This window comes from Schistocerca piceifrons, chromosome 7, assembly GCF_021461385.2.
Source record: "Schistocerca piceifrons isolate TAMUIC-IGC-003096 chromosome 7, iqSchPice1.1, whole genome shotgun sequence".
In the NCBI taxonomy this organism is placed as follows: Eukaryota; Metazoa; Arthropoda; class Insecta; order Orthoptera; family Acrididae; genus Schistocerca; species Schistocerca piceifrons.
Window position 1 is genome coordinate 558,357,485 of NC_060144.1, and position 16,083 is coordinate 558,373,567.

At 43.6% G+C, this 16,083-nt stretch overlaps 1 protein-coding gene across 1 annotated transcript in view; it reads left to right on the forward strand.

The window, feature by feature from the left end:
* The window catches only part of LOC124709076 (transient receptor potential protein-like), a gene marked incomplete at its 3' end in the record, with an annotated part of 289,063 nt that overhangs the window by 90,156 nt on the left and 182,824 nt on the right, over window positions 1–16,083 (forward strand). The window contains exons 2-4 of the mRNA XM_047240724.1: window positions 7,645–7,827; window positions 11,917–12,061; window positions 13,959–14,054. Of these exons, the coding sequence (XP_047096680.1) occupies window positions 7,670–7,827; window positions 11,917–12,061; window positions 13,959–14,054 (399 nt within the window). The remainder of the gene's footprint in view (window positions 1–7,644; window positions 7,828–11,916; window positions 12,062–13,958; window positions 14,055–16,083) is intronic.

The window sequence follows — 16,083 nt, forward strand, 5'->3', positions numbered from 1 at the left end:
GAGCTTTCGATACTTAGAAGAACATACAGACAACTGATTCGTACGTGATATATCATATTAAAATGTTCTCATGGAAGTGTTTCGTCTTAACGAAGGACTTAGGTCGGAAAATGCACAAAAAGCTTCTTTAGTCAACGAAAGCCAAACAGGCTTATTTGTAACTGTGGAGATATCGGATTTACTTTCGGATCGACCGTCAGCGATACTTGGCGAGTGAAAATAAACGAATGAGGCTCACTTTGGTCTGTGTTGCCAACATAAACTGGGACAGGTACTGCTGCTAGCTTTCGCACACGTCTACCTGTTCTGGCTATTATGTGGCGGCGCGGTTTCTTCTGCCTTCACACTAACATAGGAAATATTTACCTCAGTTAATTCTTCAGAAGCCTGACCTGCTCTGAAGGGACGTGTAATACTCCTCAGCTGAGAAAAGATGTAAAAGAGCTACCTGCACTGCAGGTGTCGACAGGGTGCACATGTGTGTTTAACTATATTATACTTTTTAAAGTTAGTGTTACCAGGTCGGGCTGTAACTACTAAATAAACCAAAGCTCTTGTATTAAAACACCTTTCCTGTATTTTCACTTTGTGTACATACACTTGCTACCAAGCCCGTCCTGGCTTATGGTTCCAGAAACGAAAGAACGAAAATAAGCACAGTTCTTACTAATCCTTCTCACACTTACAGCCCAGTCTCTTCCTATCTCTCTCTGTCTCTGTCTCTCTCTCTCTAGTAACCAGTTTAAGGTTTTAACGAGGAACTGTTTCTCAAAGAACCGCACTTTTCGACAGTTAATGAACAGTTTTTTTAAAATGTCTGATAGTTTGAAGGCTCGCTCACATAGTATGCAGATAACCACGTTTGGACTCAGGACGTTCGCGCTAATGACTACTCGGCACGCCACACGAAACTGGTACACTCTGAAAGAAAATTTCAGTTCTCAGTAAAGAATCGGACATTTTCGAAGACGTCATTAACGCACGATCACAAGCTTTTACCGACAAATCAAAATCTCCAAACTACGATGCTAGAAAACATCAGTAACTTATTGTCCCAGGTCGTATGCAATTAATATTTATTTTTATTTCATACCTAAATGCGAAAGTACCAGACAAACTGCCGGCCCTGGTGGTCTAGCGGTTCTAGGCGCGCAGTCCGGAACCGCGCGACTGCTACGGTCGCAGGTTCGAATCCTGCCTCGGGCATGGATGTGTGTGATGTCCTTAGGTTAGTTAGGGTTAAGTAGTTCTAAGTTCTAGGGGACTGATGATCACAGTAGTTAAGTCCCATAGTGCTCAGAGCCATTTGAACCATTTTTGAACCAGACAAACTTCTTCTTTGCTGACTTGGGTGCAAACTAAACTTAACAACGAAGAAGTTATAAACCGAAATATTTTAATCAGATTGCAGTCAGCTCAAGACAGATAACCTATAGTAACAGATGTTGACAGAAGCTGTGGAAGATGGCCACGCAAACAAACGTATTATGGACGCCTTGTCAGGTATTTCCAAGTGACTTCTACATGAAGTTTAGAAGGATACATCTCAATCTGCTTAAAACTATCCAGCATATAAAGTTTAACAATACTTGCAGGTCAAATAATTATACCTAAATATATTAATGTACAGGTTAAAAACAGTTCCGCAAGTGCACAAAAAACGAAACAAATAGCTCAAAAAATTTGGGTAAACAATGAAATCAAGTCTCTTTGTGCCAAAAAGCAAACCCTAAATTGGGAACTATATAAAGCACATCTTAATCTTACGAGTGTTCTGAATAAGTAGTTTGCAGACCAAGTTTGTAAAGAAAGAGCTGTTTTTAAACTAAAACAATAAAAAAATCTACAAACGTATGTATCCTATTTATAGAACAATCACAGAAGATGCTTTGTAAATAAAAGCAAAACGCGTCTGTTATAATTAGTTTTAGTTAGATTGCAGCAAGCTCAAGACAGATAACCTATAGTAACAGGTGTCAACAGCTGCTGCGGAAGATGGTCACGCAAACAAACGAAAGATTATAAGTTCTACAGAAGGAATCACAGTGACTGGAGTCGCAGGATAAGACTTGCGATCAATTAGCACTGGCACCTACTCGTGGAATACTGAGCACAGCTGACAGTCTACTTTTCACACAAGAATACCAGAACAGAGAGCAGGTTCCGCGGAGGGCAAGTCGGGGGAGGCGAAGTACCCTGTTCGACGTCCAGCTGCTCGGAATGGCTGCGGTGAGGTCTCTTCCAGACTGTGCGGCTGCTGGAACCGCCAGGAGTACATCGTGGAGGCTGCGCTGCGTCGGAGCTGCTGGTAGTGGCTCAGTGAACTGAACTGCCGTAGAACGGACAGCGACCTCTTAAATACACATCCGGTGAACTAACTTCCCCTCGATGCTTGGAAGGCACATGACTGCTAAGGCAAAGTTCTACTTCCGCTTGTGGCACTGTTGCCCGGAATGATTACGCGGCTGGTGTCTATGCGGGTTACTCTTTGGAACAAGCTAGCGCCGCATGCTTCTGTGGTGCCGCCTGGAGTTCCAGTTCAAAACAGGCAGGCGTTTGGAAAATGGAAATTTGTTTAATGTTTGCGCACGGGTTAAAGAGCCGACTGATTCATGTGTGAACATATGCTACACTCCTGGAAATGGAAAAAAGAACACATTGACACCGGTGTGTCAGACCCACCATACTTGCTCCGGACACTGCGAGAGGGCTGTACAAGCAATGATCACACGCACGGCACAGCGGACACACCAGGAACCGCGGTGTTGGCCGTCGAATGGCGCTAGCTGCGCAGCATTTGTGCACCGCCGCCGTCAGTGTCAGCCAGTTTGCCGTGGCATACGGAGCTCCATCGCAGTCTTTAACACTGGTAGCATGCCGCGACAGCGTGGACGTGAACCGTATGTGCAGCTGACGGACCTTGAGCGAGGGCCTATAGTGGGCATGCGGGAGGCCGGGTGGACGTACCGCCGAATTGCTCAACACGTGGGGCGTGAGGTCTCCACAGTACATCGATGTTGTCGCCAGTGGTCGGCGGAAGGTGCACGTGCCCGTCGACCTGGGACCGGACGGCAGCGACGCACGGATGCACGCCAAGACCGTAGGATCCTACGCAGTGCCGTAGGGGACCGCACCGCCACTTCCCAGCAAATTAGGGACACTGTTGCTCCTGGGGTATCGGCGAGGACCATTCGCAACCGTCTCCATGAAGCTGGGCTACGGTCCCGCACACCGTTAGGCCGTCTTCCGTTCACGCCCCAACATCGTGCAGCCCGCCTCCAGTGGTGTCGCGACAGGCGTGAATGGAGGGACGAATGGAGACGTGTCGTCTTCAGCGATGAGAGTCGCTTCTGCCTTGGTGCCAATGATGGTCGTATGCGTGTTTGGCGCCGTGCAGGTGAGCGCCACAATCAGGACTGCATACGACCGAGGCACACAGGGCCAACACCCGGCATCATGGTGTGGGGAGCGATCTCCTACACTGGCCGTACACCACTGGTGATCGTCGAGGGGACACTGAATAGTGCACGGTACATCCAAACTGTCATCGAACCCATCGTTCTACCATTCCTAGACCGGCAAGGGAACTTGCTGTTCCAACAGGACAATGCACGTCCGCATGTATCCCGTGCCACCCAACGTGCTCTAGAAGGTGTAAGTCAACTACCCTGGCCAGCAAGATCTCCGGATCTGTCCCCCATTGAGCATGTTTGGGACTGTATGAAGCGTCGTCTCACGCGGTCTGCACGTCCAGCACGAACGCTGGTCCAACTGAGGCGCCAGGTGGAAATGGCATGGCAAGCCGTTCCACAGGACTACATCCAGCATCTCTACGATCGTCTCCATGGGAGAATAGCAGCCTGCATTGCTGCGAAAGGTGGATATACACTGTACTAGTGCTGACATTGTGCATGCTCTGTTGCCTGTGTCTATGTGCCTGTGGTTCTGTCAGTGTGATCATGTGATGTATCTGACCCCAGGAATGTGTCAATAAAGTTTCCCCTTCCTGGGACAATGAATTCACGGTGTTCTTATTTCAATTTCCAGGAGTGTACTTTCAGCCTACGAAATTGTTTTCTGAGATGTGGCATAAAAGCTTCTTTTATAGTCCTTCGTATGGAGTGTTGTGCGACAGGTTCCGGAACTGTATTCTTGATCTGAAATCAGATAAACGTACCAGGGGCAAGTTTATTACTTTTATGATTGCCATAATCTGTTTCGACCCTGAATGCTATTCTTCAGTAGCAATATTGTGCATAGTCTTTGCCACCCGGTGTAGTCGCGTGGTCTGTGGCGCCTTCTCACTGTTCGTGTAGGAGGTTCGAGTCCTCGCTCGGACATTGGTGTGTGTGTCTGTTGTCCTTAGCGTAAGTTAGTTTAAGTGGGATTAAGTAGTGTGTAAGCCTAGGAACATATGACTTCAGCACTTTGGTCCTATAGGAACTTACCAAAAAATTCATATTAAATAGTCGTGAAAGTACACAGATCCCACTGATGTGCATATCTGTGTCAGTCTGGCAGTTAAAAGGCAGTTAAAAGAAAAGTACACTACTGGCCATTAAAATTGTTACACCACGAAGCTGACGTGCTACAGACTCGAAATTTAACCGACAGGAAGAAGATGCTGTGGTATGCCAATCATTAGCTTTTCAGAGCATTCACACAAGGGTGGCGCCGGTGGCGACACCTACATCGTGCTGACATGAGGAAAGTTTCCAACCGATTTCTCAAACACAAACAGCAGTTGACCGGCGTTGCCTAGTGAAACGTTGTTGTGATGCCCCGTGTAAGGAGGAGAAATGCGTACCATTCACGTTTCCGACTTTGACAAAGGTCGGATTGTAGCCTATCGCCATTGCGGTTTATCGTATCGCGACATTGCTGCTCGCGTTGGTCAAAATCCAAAGACTGTTAGCAGAATATGGAATCGGTGGGTTCAGGAGGGTAATACGGAACGCCGTGCTGGATCCCAATGGCCTCGTATCACAGGCACAGATGAGAGGCATCTTATCCGCATGGCTGTCACGGATTGTGCAGCCACGTCACGATCCCTCAGTCAATAGATGGGGACGTTTGCAACACAACAACCATCTGCACGAACAGTTCAACGACGTTTGCAGCAGCATGGACTATCAGCTCTGAGACCATGGCTGCGGTTACCCTTGACGCTGCATCACAGACAGGAGCGCCTGTGATGGTGTACTCAACGACGAACCTACTAGGTGCACGAATTTTCAAAACGTCATTTTCGCTGATGAATCCAGGTTCTGTTTACAGCATCATGATGGTCGCATCCGTGTTTGGCGACATAGCGGTGAACAGACATTGGAAGCGTGTATTCGTCATCGCCATACTGGCGTATCTCCCGGCGTGATGGCATGGGGTGCACGTCTCGGTCACCTGTTGTTCGCATTGACGGCACTTTGAACAGTGGACGTTACATTTGAGATGTGTTACGACCCGTGGCTCTATCCTTCATTCGATCCCTGCGAAACCCAAAATCCCTGCAGGATAATGCACGACCCCATGTTGCAGGTCCTGTACGGGCTTTTCTGGATACAGAAAATGTTGGACTGCTGCCCTGGCCAGCATATTATCCACGTCTCTCACCAATTGAAAACGTCTGATCAATGGTGGCCGAGCAACTGGCTCGTCACAATACGCCAGTCACTACACTCGATGAACTGTGGTATCGTGCTGAAGCTGGACGGGCTGCTGTATCTATACACGCCATCCCAGCTCTGTTCGACTCAATGCCCATGCGTATCAAGGCCGTTATTACGGCCAGAGGTGGTTGTTCTGGGTACTCATTTCTCAGGATCTATGCACGCTAATTGCGTGAAAATGTAATCACATGTCAGTTCTAGTGTAATACGAGGTGTGGCTAGAAAAAAACCGGACTAGTACTGGTGAAACAATAAAACGAATGCAATAAGGCTGAAAGTCGCGTGGCCTGTCACGTGACTCTCGCTCCGCCTACTGCTCGAGTTTCATCTGCCTCCTGCACTCAGTCTGCCCGTGGCGTCTGTTTTAAGTAGTTGACGTTTTGTCTGTGCGTCGGAAAATGTTGAGTGTACAGAAAGAACAGCGTGTTAACATCAAATTTTGTTTCAAACTAGGAAAATCTGCAAGTGAAACGTTTGTAATGTTACAACAAGTGTACGGTGATGATTTTTTATCGCGAACACAAGTGTTTGAGTGGTTTAAACGATTTAAAGATGGCCGCGAAGACACCAGTGATGACACTCGCACTGGCAGACTATTGTCAGCAAAAACTGATGCAAACATTGAAAAAATCGGTAAACTTGTTCGACAAGATCGCCGTTTAACAATCAGAGCAGCGTCTGAGTTAACAGGAGTTGACAAGGAAAGTGTTAGGCAGGTTCTTCATGAAAGTTTCAACATGAACAAAGTGTGTTCAAAAATGGTTCCAAAGTGTCTCACAATTGAACAGAAGGAACGCCGAAGAATGATTTGTTCTGACATCCTGGAAAACATTGAAAGTGATCCCACCTTCTTACAAAATCGATGCATTGGAAAACTCCTGGTTCTCCACGACAAAAAAAAGCACGAATGTCAAAATCGAAATTCAAGGCAATGATGATTGTTTTTTTTGACATCAAAGGGATTGTGCACATTGATTGGGTGCCAGAGGGACAAACAGTGAATCAGCATTACTACATTACTACATTAGCATCCTGGCTACCCTACGTGAGCGAGTACGGAGAAAACGGAACGATTTGTGGAGAAAAAAGTCATGGATCCTTCACCAAGACAGTGCCCCAGCTCACAGTGCGTTGTCAGTGAAGACGTTTTTGGCAAAACACAACATTCCCATCTTAGATCATCCACCCTACTCACCTGATTTGGCCCCCTGTGACTTTTTTCTTTTCCCTAAAGTCAAGTCAACTCTGAAAGGAACTAGATTTGAGACTGTTGAAGCAGTAAAAGAAAAAGCGACGGAAGTAATGTATGGACTTACCGAAAATGATCTGCAGCATTGCTATGAACAGTGGAAAATTCGTATGGAGCGGTGTAGAGACCGAGGAGGAGAGTACATTGAAGGAGATAACATGAAATTGTAAATAATTGTAAATAAATGTTTTTTCCAGCATCAGTCCGGTTTTTTTCTAGCCGCACCTCGTATATTTGTCCAATGAATACCCGTTTATCATCTGCATCTCTTCTTGGTGTAGCAATTTTAATGGCCAGTAGTGTAATAAAAGTTCATCTGCTACGTTTATCTGACTGCAAAAGGAAGCCTCTATCAGATTCCCCACGGGCTATGTATGTTACTACACCTGTGCTGGAAGTTTCTGTGAGTCAATGTCATATACAAAAAAAAAAAATAATCGTTAATGTTTGATTGAACCGCTGGTCAAACAAACAAATGAAAGAGGAATCTTTGCCCGCCATTATTTGTACCATTCTCAGGCGAGTTTCATGTAATACACTGAAAAAACATCCTTTCTATAGATACGAATCGTTGTAGAATCAGCACATTTTGACCCCACTGATGTTCACGTTCACAGAGACTATCTTTATTTTGGTTACTGTTAAGTACTTGTTCAGCCTTTTCTTAGCAATCTTCCACTTCCACCTGCCACACAGGTTCAGAAAGCAGTCGGGTGTCGTGTGTCGCAGGAGCAGCGCGGAGCAGGGCAGCAGGATGGGGCCCTCCGGGTCTCAGGAGCAGCTGCTCGGCAGCAACAGCTCGCTGGGCAGGGAGTCGGTGGCGCTGCAGCCGCCGCCGGAGGCCGCGCTCACCTCCGTCGAGAAGAAGTTCCTGCTGTTCGCCGAGCGCGGAGACTGCGCCACCGTCCGGAGGTCGGTACTCTCCCTCTCTCTCTCTCTCTCTCTCTCTCTCTCTCCGTGGGAGACACTTCCTCGTATTCTAACAATTATGCGTGAGTTCAGAAAAAGCAATTTATTGTCGATGGTGAAGAGTTGCGCATTGTTGTGGCGCGTAAGCCAAGCAGTCTCTAAAGCCGTCGGCACACGGACCGTGCATCCGAACGTTGAGCGTTGAGCGTGCCGAGCTTCTGACGTCAGAGCGTGGAATAGCACGCTCGGGAGTCTTTTCCGAACGTGCAGAGCAATATCTGGCATGTCAGATATTCTGAGCGTGCGTCTGAGCGTTGACCAATGAGATGACACAACGCCACCTACGTCACACGCACGCCGTCTCCCTTCAGTACAGAGTTGTGAGGCGCCATATTGGCATTCATTTCAAGCCTGTATGTATATATGCTCTTTCTGAGCACCAGTACATTGAGAATCACTGGAAAACCCGTTGTTAACTGTGTGATTCGTTCCAATAAAATTATGAGAAACATATTCGTGGCAAAAGAATTATTCTAACTTCAGTATTATGAGAGTAGCTATTTGAAGGCAGCGACACACTGAAGATCCACCCAGAACGCATTGTTCTTGGTACAATTTGTTATGATTGAATTTCAATTAGTAACATATCTACGAATAAGGTTTTCAGCAATGGGTAATATAAATGATTAGCTGCACGCAGTGTCACGTTGGTTTAGCGTAATCAGTAGCGTCACGGTCTTCATTAGAATTGCTTGGTGGGGTGGTGGTTCGCATCTTGACACTTCCGTTTTTTTTTCCTAACATTCACGTTTTTATTAGGTTCTGATACTTTATTATTAGTTTAATATAATTGTATACTATAATATTTGATGTTATGTAAATATAAGTTCACCTTTTTTGAGGGGTGACTTTGTTCGATTGGCTTAATCTACAGGACAGCTTGCGGTACTTGTATAAAGACATTTTGCTCCTTTTTCTTTTACGCTTCGTAATTCACATGTTGCAAGGATTCTGCTACTGTGTAGGAATAGTGACCAAGTAAGACTGACCTTGGGGCTTTACTAAAATGTGGGAATGATGAAATAATGTTTATCTTATGCGCAGAAGTATTCCAAATTTGTAATCCACTGTTTGTAATGGAACTTTTATAAGCCTGTGTCCTTATTGATTGGACATGGTACTTTCCTTTCAGTGGACGATGGAGAAATGTGCGTTTTAATGGAGCTAACGTGGGAATTTCACGCGCGCCCGTTGAGTAAACTGTGTGATTTACGAACTAGAAACATCGCTCAACTGTCGCTAGAGTGCGTTGCGATCGCGTATACCACGTTGGGGACAACGTACCGTATGCACAAGTCGCATCGTTCCTGAGCGTTCAGCAGCACGTTGAACTTGGCACGCTCAACGTTAACGTTCAACAACACGGTCCGTATGCCGACGGCTTAAGGGGGGCAAATGAGGAAATGTTTCTGGGAGGATGTTGACTGGCGGAGACCCGAGGTAGCTGACTTAAACTAAACTGTCTTCGATGTTAAAACAGAACAAAAATATGGAAAGTAAATGGTAACTTACACACATAAAGTGAAGATATGTAAGTCTTTTGCATGTAAGATAATATACAAGTTACTATAAAAATGCTAATTGACAAAGGAACTTTGTGTGGTATATGATGACAGGGATTCTCTTTATTTGCTTTGGAATACATTTTACATTCAATACGTGTCTCTTCTCATAAGGAAGTAAGAAGCACAATAACTTCTATTCTTCTCCACATAACACACTGAAAAAGAAAAGTGGACACCTTTTTATAAGCCTTCTCCGTATGACAGGAAGCTGAAATTAAATGTTTAATTCATTCCAGCGTCAGCGCCAACGAGGCTGCTGCACTTCGGAACACAAGTCTACGTCTTTCGTTTAGGAAACATCGTCGCCTACAACAGCATCGGTGACCACTTTCTGACACACTCGTCAGCAATTGCTTCAGACACAGCTGCCGTGCTGGCACTGTCCTCATTAGAGAATGGTGATGTGTTACGACGGGAGAATTTTGTATAATGCGAAGGGAACGACGGGGGAGTAGGGGGGGGGGGTCGGAAGGGAGATGCGAAGCCAACAGAGGCTTCATTTTCGAAGCTAGAGGGGAGAAAGGAAGAGTATCTGGCAAATGTGATGGTAAGAAGTGGTAATCCAATTATTTATTTACCATAAGATAACACGTGGAATGTATTGGGATGAAGACAAGGGGATACGAGTATATGGGACTAGAGGAGTTTCAGCAACCGATATTCATTAAGGAATGAAGAGGCAATGCTACGTTTTTGATCCAGATTTTGGGATGTATAGCATTTCTAAAGCTGTTCTAGGAATTTCAAAAGTGTTGGAAATATCTACCAAAATATGAGCTTGGAAGTGGCGGTTAGATGCATGAAGTTTATGTACTTTCAAACGTCAGAGAGCATGGAGGAGACGTGTGATCTATCGTGCTTTCTCGGCGTTACTGATTGTCAGCGTATTTCCGGGTGACCAGCCGAGTCCTTATTTGCATTTCTTGCACAATATTTCGATGACCGTAGCAGGCATCTTCTTGAGGTGCTGTGAGCTCTGCTGTCATGTGTGCTCAGTGCTTGGAATCCAGCCAGACTGTGGACCGCTGCTACACTCGCTTGAACTATGTGGCCTACACATGTCTTTCTGTTTTTCTTTAATGGAGTTTTTATGTTATTCATTAATTGCAACAATTTCTAAACTGTTAATGATAATTACGGCCATAGAGAAGCACCGAGCGAGGTGGCACAGTGGTTAGCACACTGGACTCGCATTAGGGAGGACCTAGGCACTAGCAGCGGTCGTGACCCAACCGCCATCCACCACAACCGCCCTACAGCGTCCCATTGTGTGATGTTCTTCCTGCCTCGCTAAGACGAAACCCAGTTGTTGGGTGTTTCAATTACCTTCCCTAGTTGGCTGTAATTCATAAGCATACCAAGAGCAATCTATTTCAGTGTCAGACCAAACACATGAAATACAGATCTGGTTCCCATCGTTTTCTATGTTTTTGGAAACTCAGCTTCAAAAAAGCAATATGCCCTTTTCGTTGAACTGTCATCACATTTCGACTTCTTTCTACTTTACCAACTAGTTCTTTTCTTAAAAGTACCACACTGGCCGTTCCCGTTGGTCTGTGATACTCTCTACAAGCACCGCCGCCCTGGCGCTGCTCCCACTCGACAGCTGCCCCCTCATGCAGCACAGACGGCCCTTGTCACGTGTTCCGCCGATACCTACCGTTTTCCGGCAGCGGTTCTCCGATAGCGTCTTTGTTTCACAATCCAGTCTAGTTTTCTTTCTTTAGTACTTTACGCGTCCGTTTCATTTTTAGTTGGGCGCGTTGACCCAAACTCAAGCAGTGCAAAAGCAAGCTACAGAATATGTCGCTGGAGGATCAGAGAACAGACAGAACAGGCTAACTTCAAAATAAATCACCTGGAAAGGAAAAGAAGAAAATATTGACGTGAGTTGATAGTGAATGGAGACCCTCACGGTTAAAGGCAGCGTAAGATAGACTCCACAGAAGTTGTTGATGAATATTTCTCCCATAAATTCCATATAAATGGTACGAACGGGAAGCACTCTTGAAACTAGAAAACTCACTTCTTAACATGTCACCTCCTTACATGCATGTTGTGAACATATTTAGTTTCATCTTTTCATTAATTCAACCTTTCCAGATTATGTAGCTATATATCTTGTTAAATATAAAATTAACCGTGAGCTGAAATTATTGACAGATCTCTGTCAGACCTGATGGTAAGTTTGAGGTCGAAGACGCTATGAAATCGCTTCAATAAAGCATTTTCATGTAACTATAACCATCTTTCCGCACTCCGAACTTCACTCCACATAGAAAAGCTTTTCGAATGTTAACCTTGTTTTCATGTAGCGTAAATATTGTATATTTTGTGTAACTTTCTACCACTGTTACAACCTTCAAATTTCCTTGAGTGTCGCACTTCGTGCGCCATACACTGTCTCCTACTTGATGACTTTCCTCCAGTAATGCTCCGTCTAATAAAAGTTTTGCTTGTCCATCAGACTGCTGGATGAATACAAGGAACAGCCAGAGATCCTCAACATCAACTGTGTCGATCCTCTCAACCGGTCGGCGCTCATCGCAGCTATCGAGAATGAGAACATCGAACTTATCCGCATACTTCTGGATCGAAATATCAAAGTCAAGGTAGGTCGACTAGAACACACCCAAGAACACTGTAGACTTTTGGATTTCACATTGCTGCTCAAGAGAAGACCCATCTTTTTACTTTAGGAGATAACTGACCATTGAATATGGATCCTACAATTTGGTCGGTGCACATCTCTGTGAGACATGAACTGTAAGTCCTCGGACGATCTTGGTTTGCTGTATGAAACAATGTTCACATATATAAGATATATACTCCATCCACATTTTATGAACTTCAATGTCTATATTACTTTACCGCCAACCAGAGGCACAGTCCAAGTTGTAGGTGGTCCGTGGACGACAATGCACGGTAACAATACGTTCCAAAAAGCCATACGCGAAAATGTGATTTTTCAAGTGGTCATATCTCGGGGTCTATTGATCACAGAGATAAGGAATCAAATTTTTGGATAGACCTTGGTGTAGTGACCATTTGTATACCTATCGGAATAACGGGCATACTGTAGCTATCCTACGGTACAGGGCGAAAATTTAAATATTACACACTTCCTCCAGCCCAGGCAAATTGAGTAAATCGGTTGGTTCTATTGTAGTAGGTGTGGTCTATGATGGACCTAATGCAACTTATGAGCATCATATTCCAGTTCTATACAACAAATAGTCATGCCAACATTTGTGTCGCACATGAACGAGAGTCAGTAAATAGGGTACAATGCTTCAAAGTTTTGGCCTTACACGTTGATGAAATCCTGAACTGACAGAAGTATATTACTGACTTGGCAAACAAGTTCAGCTACTTTTGCTCGTGGTATAAGTCCTAGTCTTTGAATCAAACGAATCAACCTTCTCAAATTTTTTCCTCACTTCCACTCAATAATGTCTTATGGAATAATTTTATGGGGTGACTCATCACTTAGAAACAAAATACTGATTGCTCTAAGACAAGCAGTGGGAATAGTACCTGGTGTTCAGCCGCCGACTTCGTGCAGGTACCTCTTCAATCAGCTAGGCATTTTAACTGCATAATCATAATACATATATTCGCTGATGAAATTCATCATAAATAATTCATCACAGTTTGAGAGGAATAGTGATGAACACTCTACAATATTAGAGGAAAAATAGCCTTCATTATCCACCATTAATGTTGTCAGTGATTCAGCAACGAGTTTAATTTGCAGCAACAAAAATGTTTAACCATTTTCCGAAGAACGTAAAATATTTGACAGGTGGCAAATCAAGTTTTAAATGTAACCTAAAATCATTTCTCCTGGATGACTCCTTCTATTTCATGGACAAATTTCTATTAAAAATTGGTAGCCTATGAAGATAAAAAAGAAGAAGATCTAGTTTTTAAGAGTTGTTTCATAAGCAGAACTAAAAACTAGTGTGTTCATTAATATTAATACTAAACGTGCACACATATCCTTTAAACTGACTAGTCCCATTTCGATACAAGAATGGTTCAAGTAATGTATATAACAAGTAGCTAGCTAACTAATTTATGTGTTCTGTAATAAGAAACATGTTATGTATCTATAAGGAAAGGTCCTAGGAAAGCAAACGTTAACAGAAAATTAGAATAATTACTTGCAGTTTTCATATAAGTATAAATAATGAATGTCGAAATATTTGATTTTGATGTGCAATAAAGCATGTGCTTAACAGCTGCAGTTCGAAAAGTCTATTAAAAACACAATAAGTAGCAAGTTATTTGAAATTAGTTTGCAGTGGAACAAATTGATATGGAATTTTTGTTGTACATTGTACTGATAAGAGACCACTTTGCTTATGAAGTTTAATGGTCATTCGTCTGCGTGGTATGTCGAACGTCTGATCAGAGTACAAGAATGTGGTCACTTGCACTCTAATCTACTGAGCCTTATTCTAACTCGCATAGTAACTGTTCCACTTACATGTTTATCGTTTCCAGGATGCGCTGCTGCACGCCATTAAGGAAGAGTACGTGGAGGCCGTGGAGATGTTGCTGGAGTGGGAGGAGATGATCCATAAACCCGGAGAACCCTATGTGAGTATACGTAGGCTCTCATATCTTTATGTCAGCTGCCTCGTGGCACTCAGCCCGACATTTGAAATAGAAGTTCAGTTTAGTATGAAATTTCAGTTCTCAGGTATTTCTAACAGTTTCGCTGTGCTTGCAAACGTTACTTTGACTGCCGTATGTGATGAACAGTTCATAACAAATTGCAGGTAGCTATATATTAATGCGAAGCACTCTCTAGCATTTGCAACTACTCAGACATCTCTCCGTTTATGAGTTGTCACTACATGACTACTTCATTTTTTGCAAGTTTACAGCTATATTTGCTCTATTTTACATATCGATGACTTTGCTTACCCAATTAACAACATATTCTTCTTTTGCATTTAATATTCAAGTGTTCTAAGTAACTGTAAACATTCCAGTTTAATGATTCGTACATTACACCAGGGATGTGTTTACTCAAAGATAATATCTGGCCGATTTAAGTAACATGGAGAGGCATAACATTTCCTTGACGAGAAATGACGATATGGTAATTACAATTCAATAGTTTAAATACGGTACAGACGACGGTAATATCGAAACAAATATTGTTACTGTTGTACGAGTATCTAATGCATAGGAAAAACATTTGATAGATAATAATAAATGATTCTTCAAAGCAGCAGTTTCACATGGTTTACCATATTCTGTAGCACAGTGATCATGATGAAGTATTTAAATTGAATGTTAGTTTATCTACAAATATATTATTAATTAGTTACTTTTAGTTGTTTCCAAAGATGTCGTCTAACGTATAATTTTCGTTCTCACGAATTAAAGATCCTCACTGCATTATTGGTGGTAGTATACGGCTATTCAACATATCTCATAACCTTAGGACTTTTTAATTGGTAAATTATGGTATAAAAACATCTATCAGTATGTAACCACGGTTATTGATCCTCGGAGTAATTCGCACTGACTATCTAAAAGTGCAGTTCTTATCCTTAGTCATCACTGTCTACAGGGCTTCAGTTTGTACGTCTCTCCATCATCATTTATAATTATCCGTCCCCTCTGCGTTCCCTCATTCATCGCTCAACCCTATTCACTTTTATCGGCTTAAATTAGAGCTTTCACTATCGCTTTCTCTCTCTCTCTGTCTCTCTCACCCCCCCCCCCCCCCCCTCTCTTTTTCTTTCTGAGCTGTCTGACGCACAAACGGTGGACAACCACGTGCATTATTACTAAAAACAACCAAAGTTTTCTAGAGTTGGTTTTGTTTTGCTATGATTTTTACTCTTTTCTTTAAAAATGTATAGACATTAGAAACATTTTGTTCCCCGACGATAACACAGCACGCTGTTTTGGAAAGTCTGCACACATGGTATAAACGTTAATCTAAGAATTTTTCACGGAAGCTGTAAGTATTTCGTTGTAAGAATGTCTCAAGTGACAGGACGCATTAGCCATATCCATAGGCAACGAACTGAAGAGCACACCATACAGTTTGTGTATTTTTAGTAGACACTTTCAGGAGGTTTTACATGCATACCGTTACATTTATACTCTACATGTCATCACAGGGCATGTGATGGAATCTAAGATCACCGGAAAAACAATTAGTTACCCCAGCGAGTATGCACAGATGAGTCGTTAAGCCTTTACAGGTGGCGCAGCGATCGATTTACGTACTCAACTGTGCGCGTACTGGCTTTACATGAGCATAGCAATCAGTGAGACATTTACGTTTCAAGGAGATATTGCCGTCAACATAGACAAATGTAAAGAAGTGACAGGGTGGCGAAATGGGTCATACGGTGTGTGAAGTTGCTGGATTTGATGGTGTTTCGCGGCGGACAGATCAACGTGTCAACAGGCAGTGGTGTAACACACGTGGTCACGGAACATGACGAGAGAGTTGTGGTCGAAAAAGTTCCTGACTGAGAGGAACAAGAGTCGCGTTTCACGGCTTGTGACTCAAAATCGCTTCAAAGCCTTTTAAGAATTGTCGCAGGCAATGATTTAACGTCCATCCCAACCTGCTAGCGAGGGAAAATTGCGACGGGAA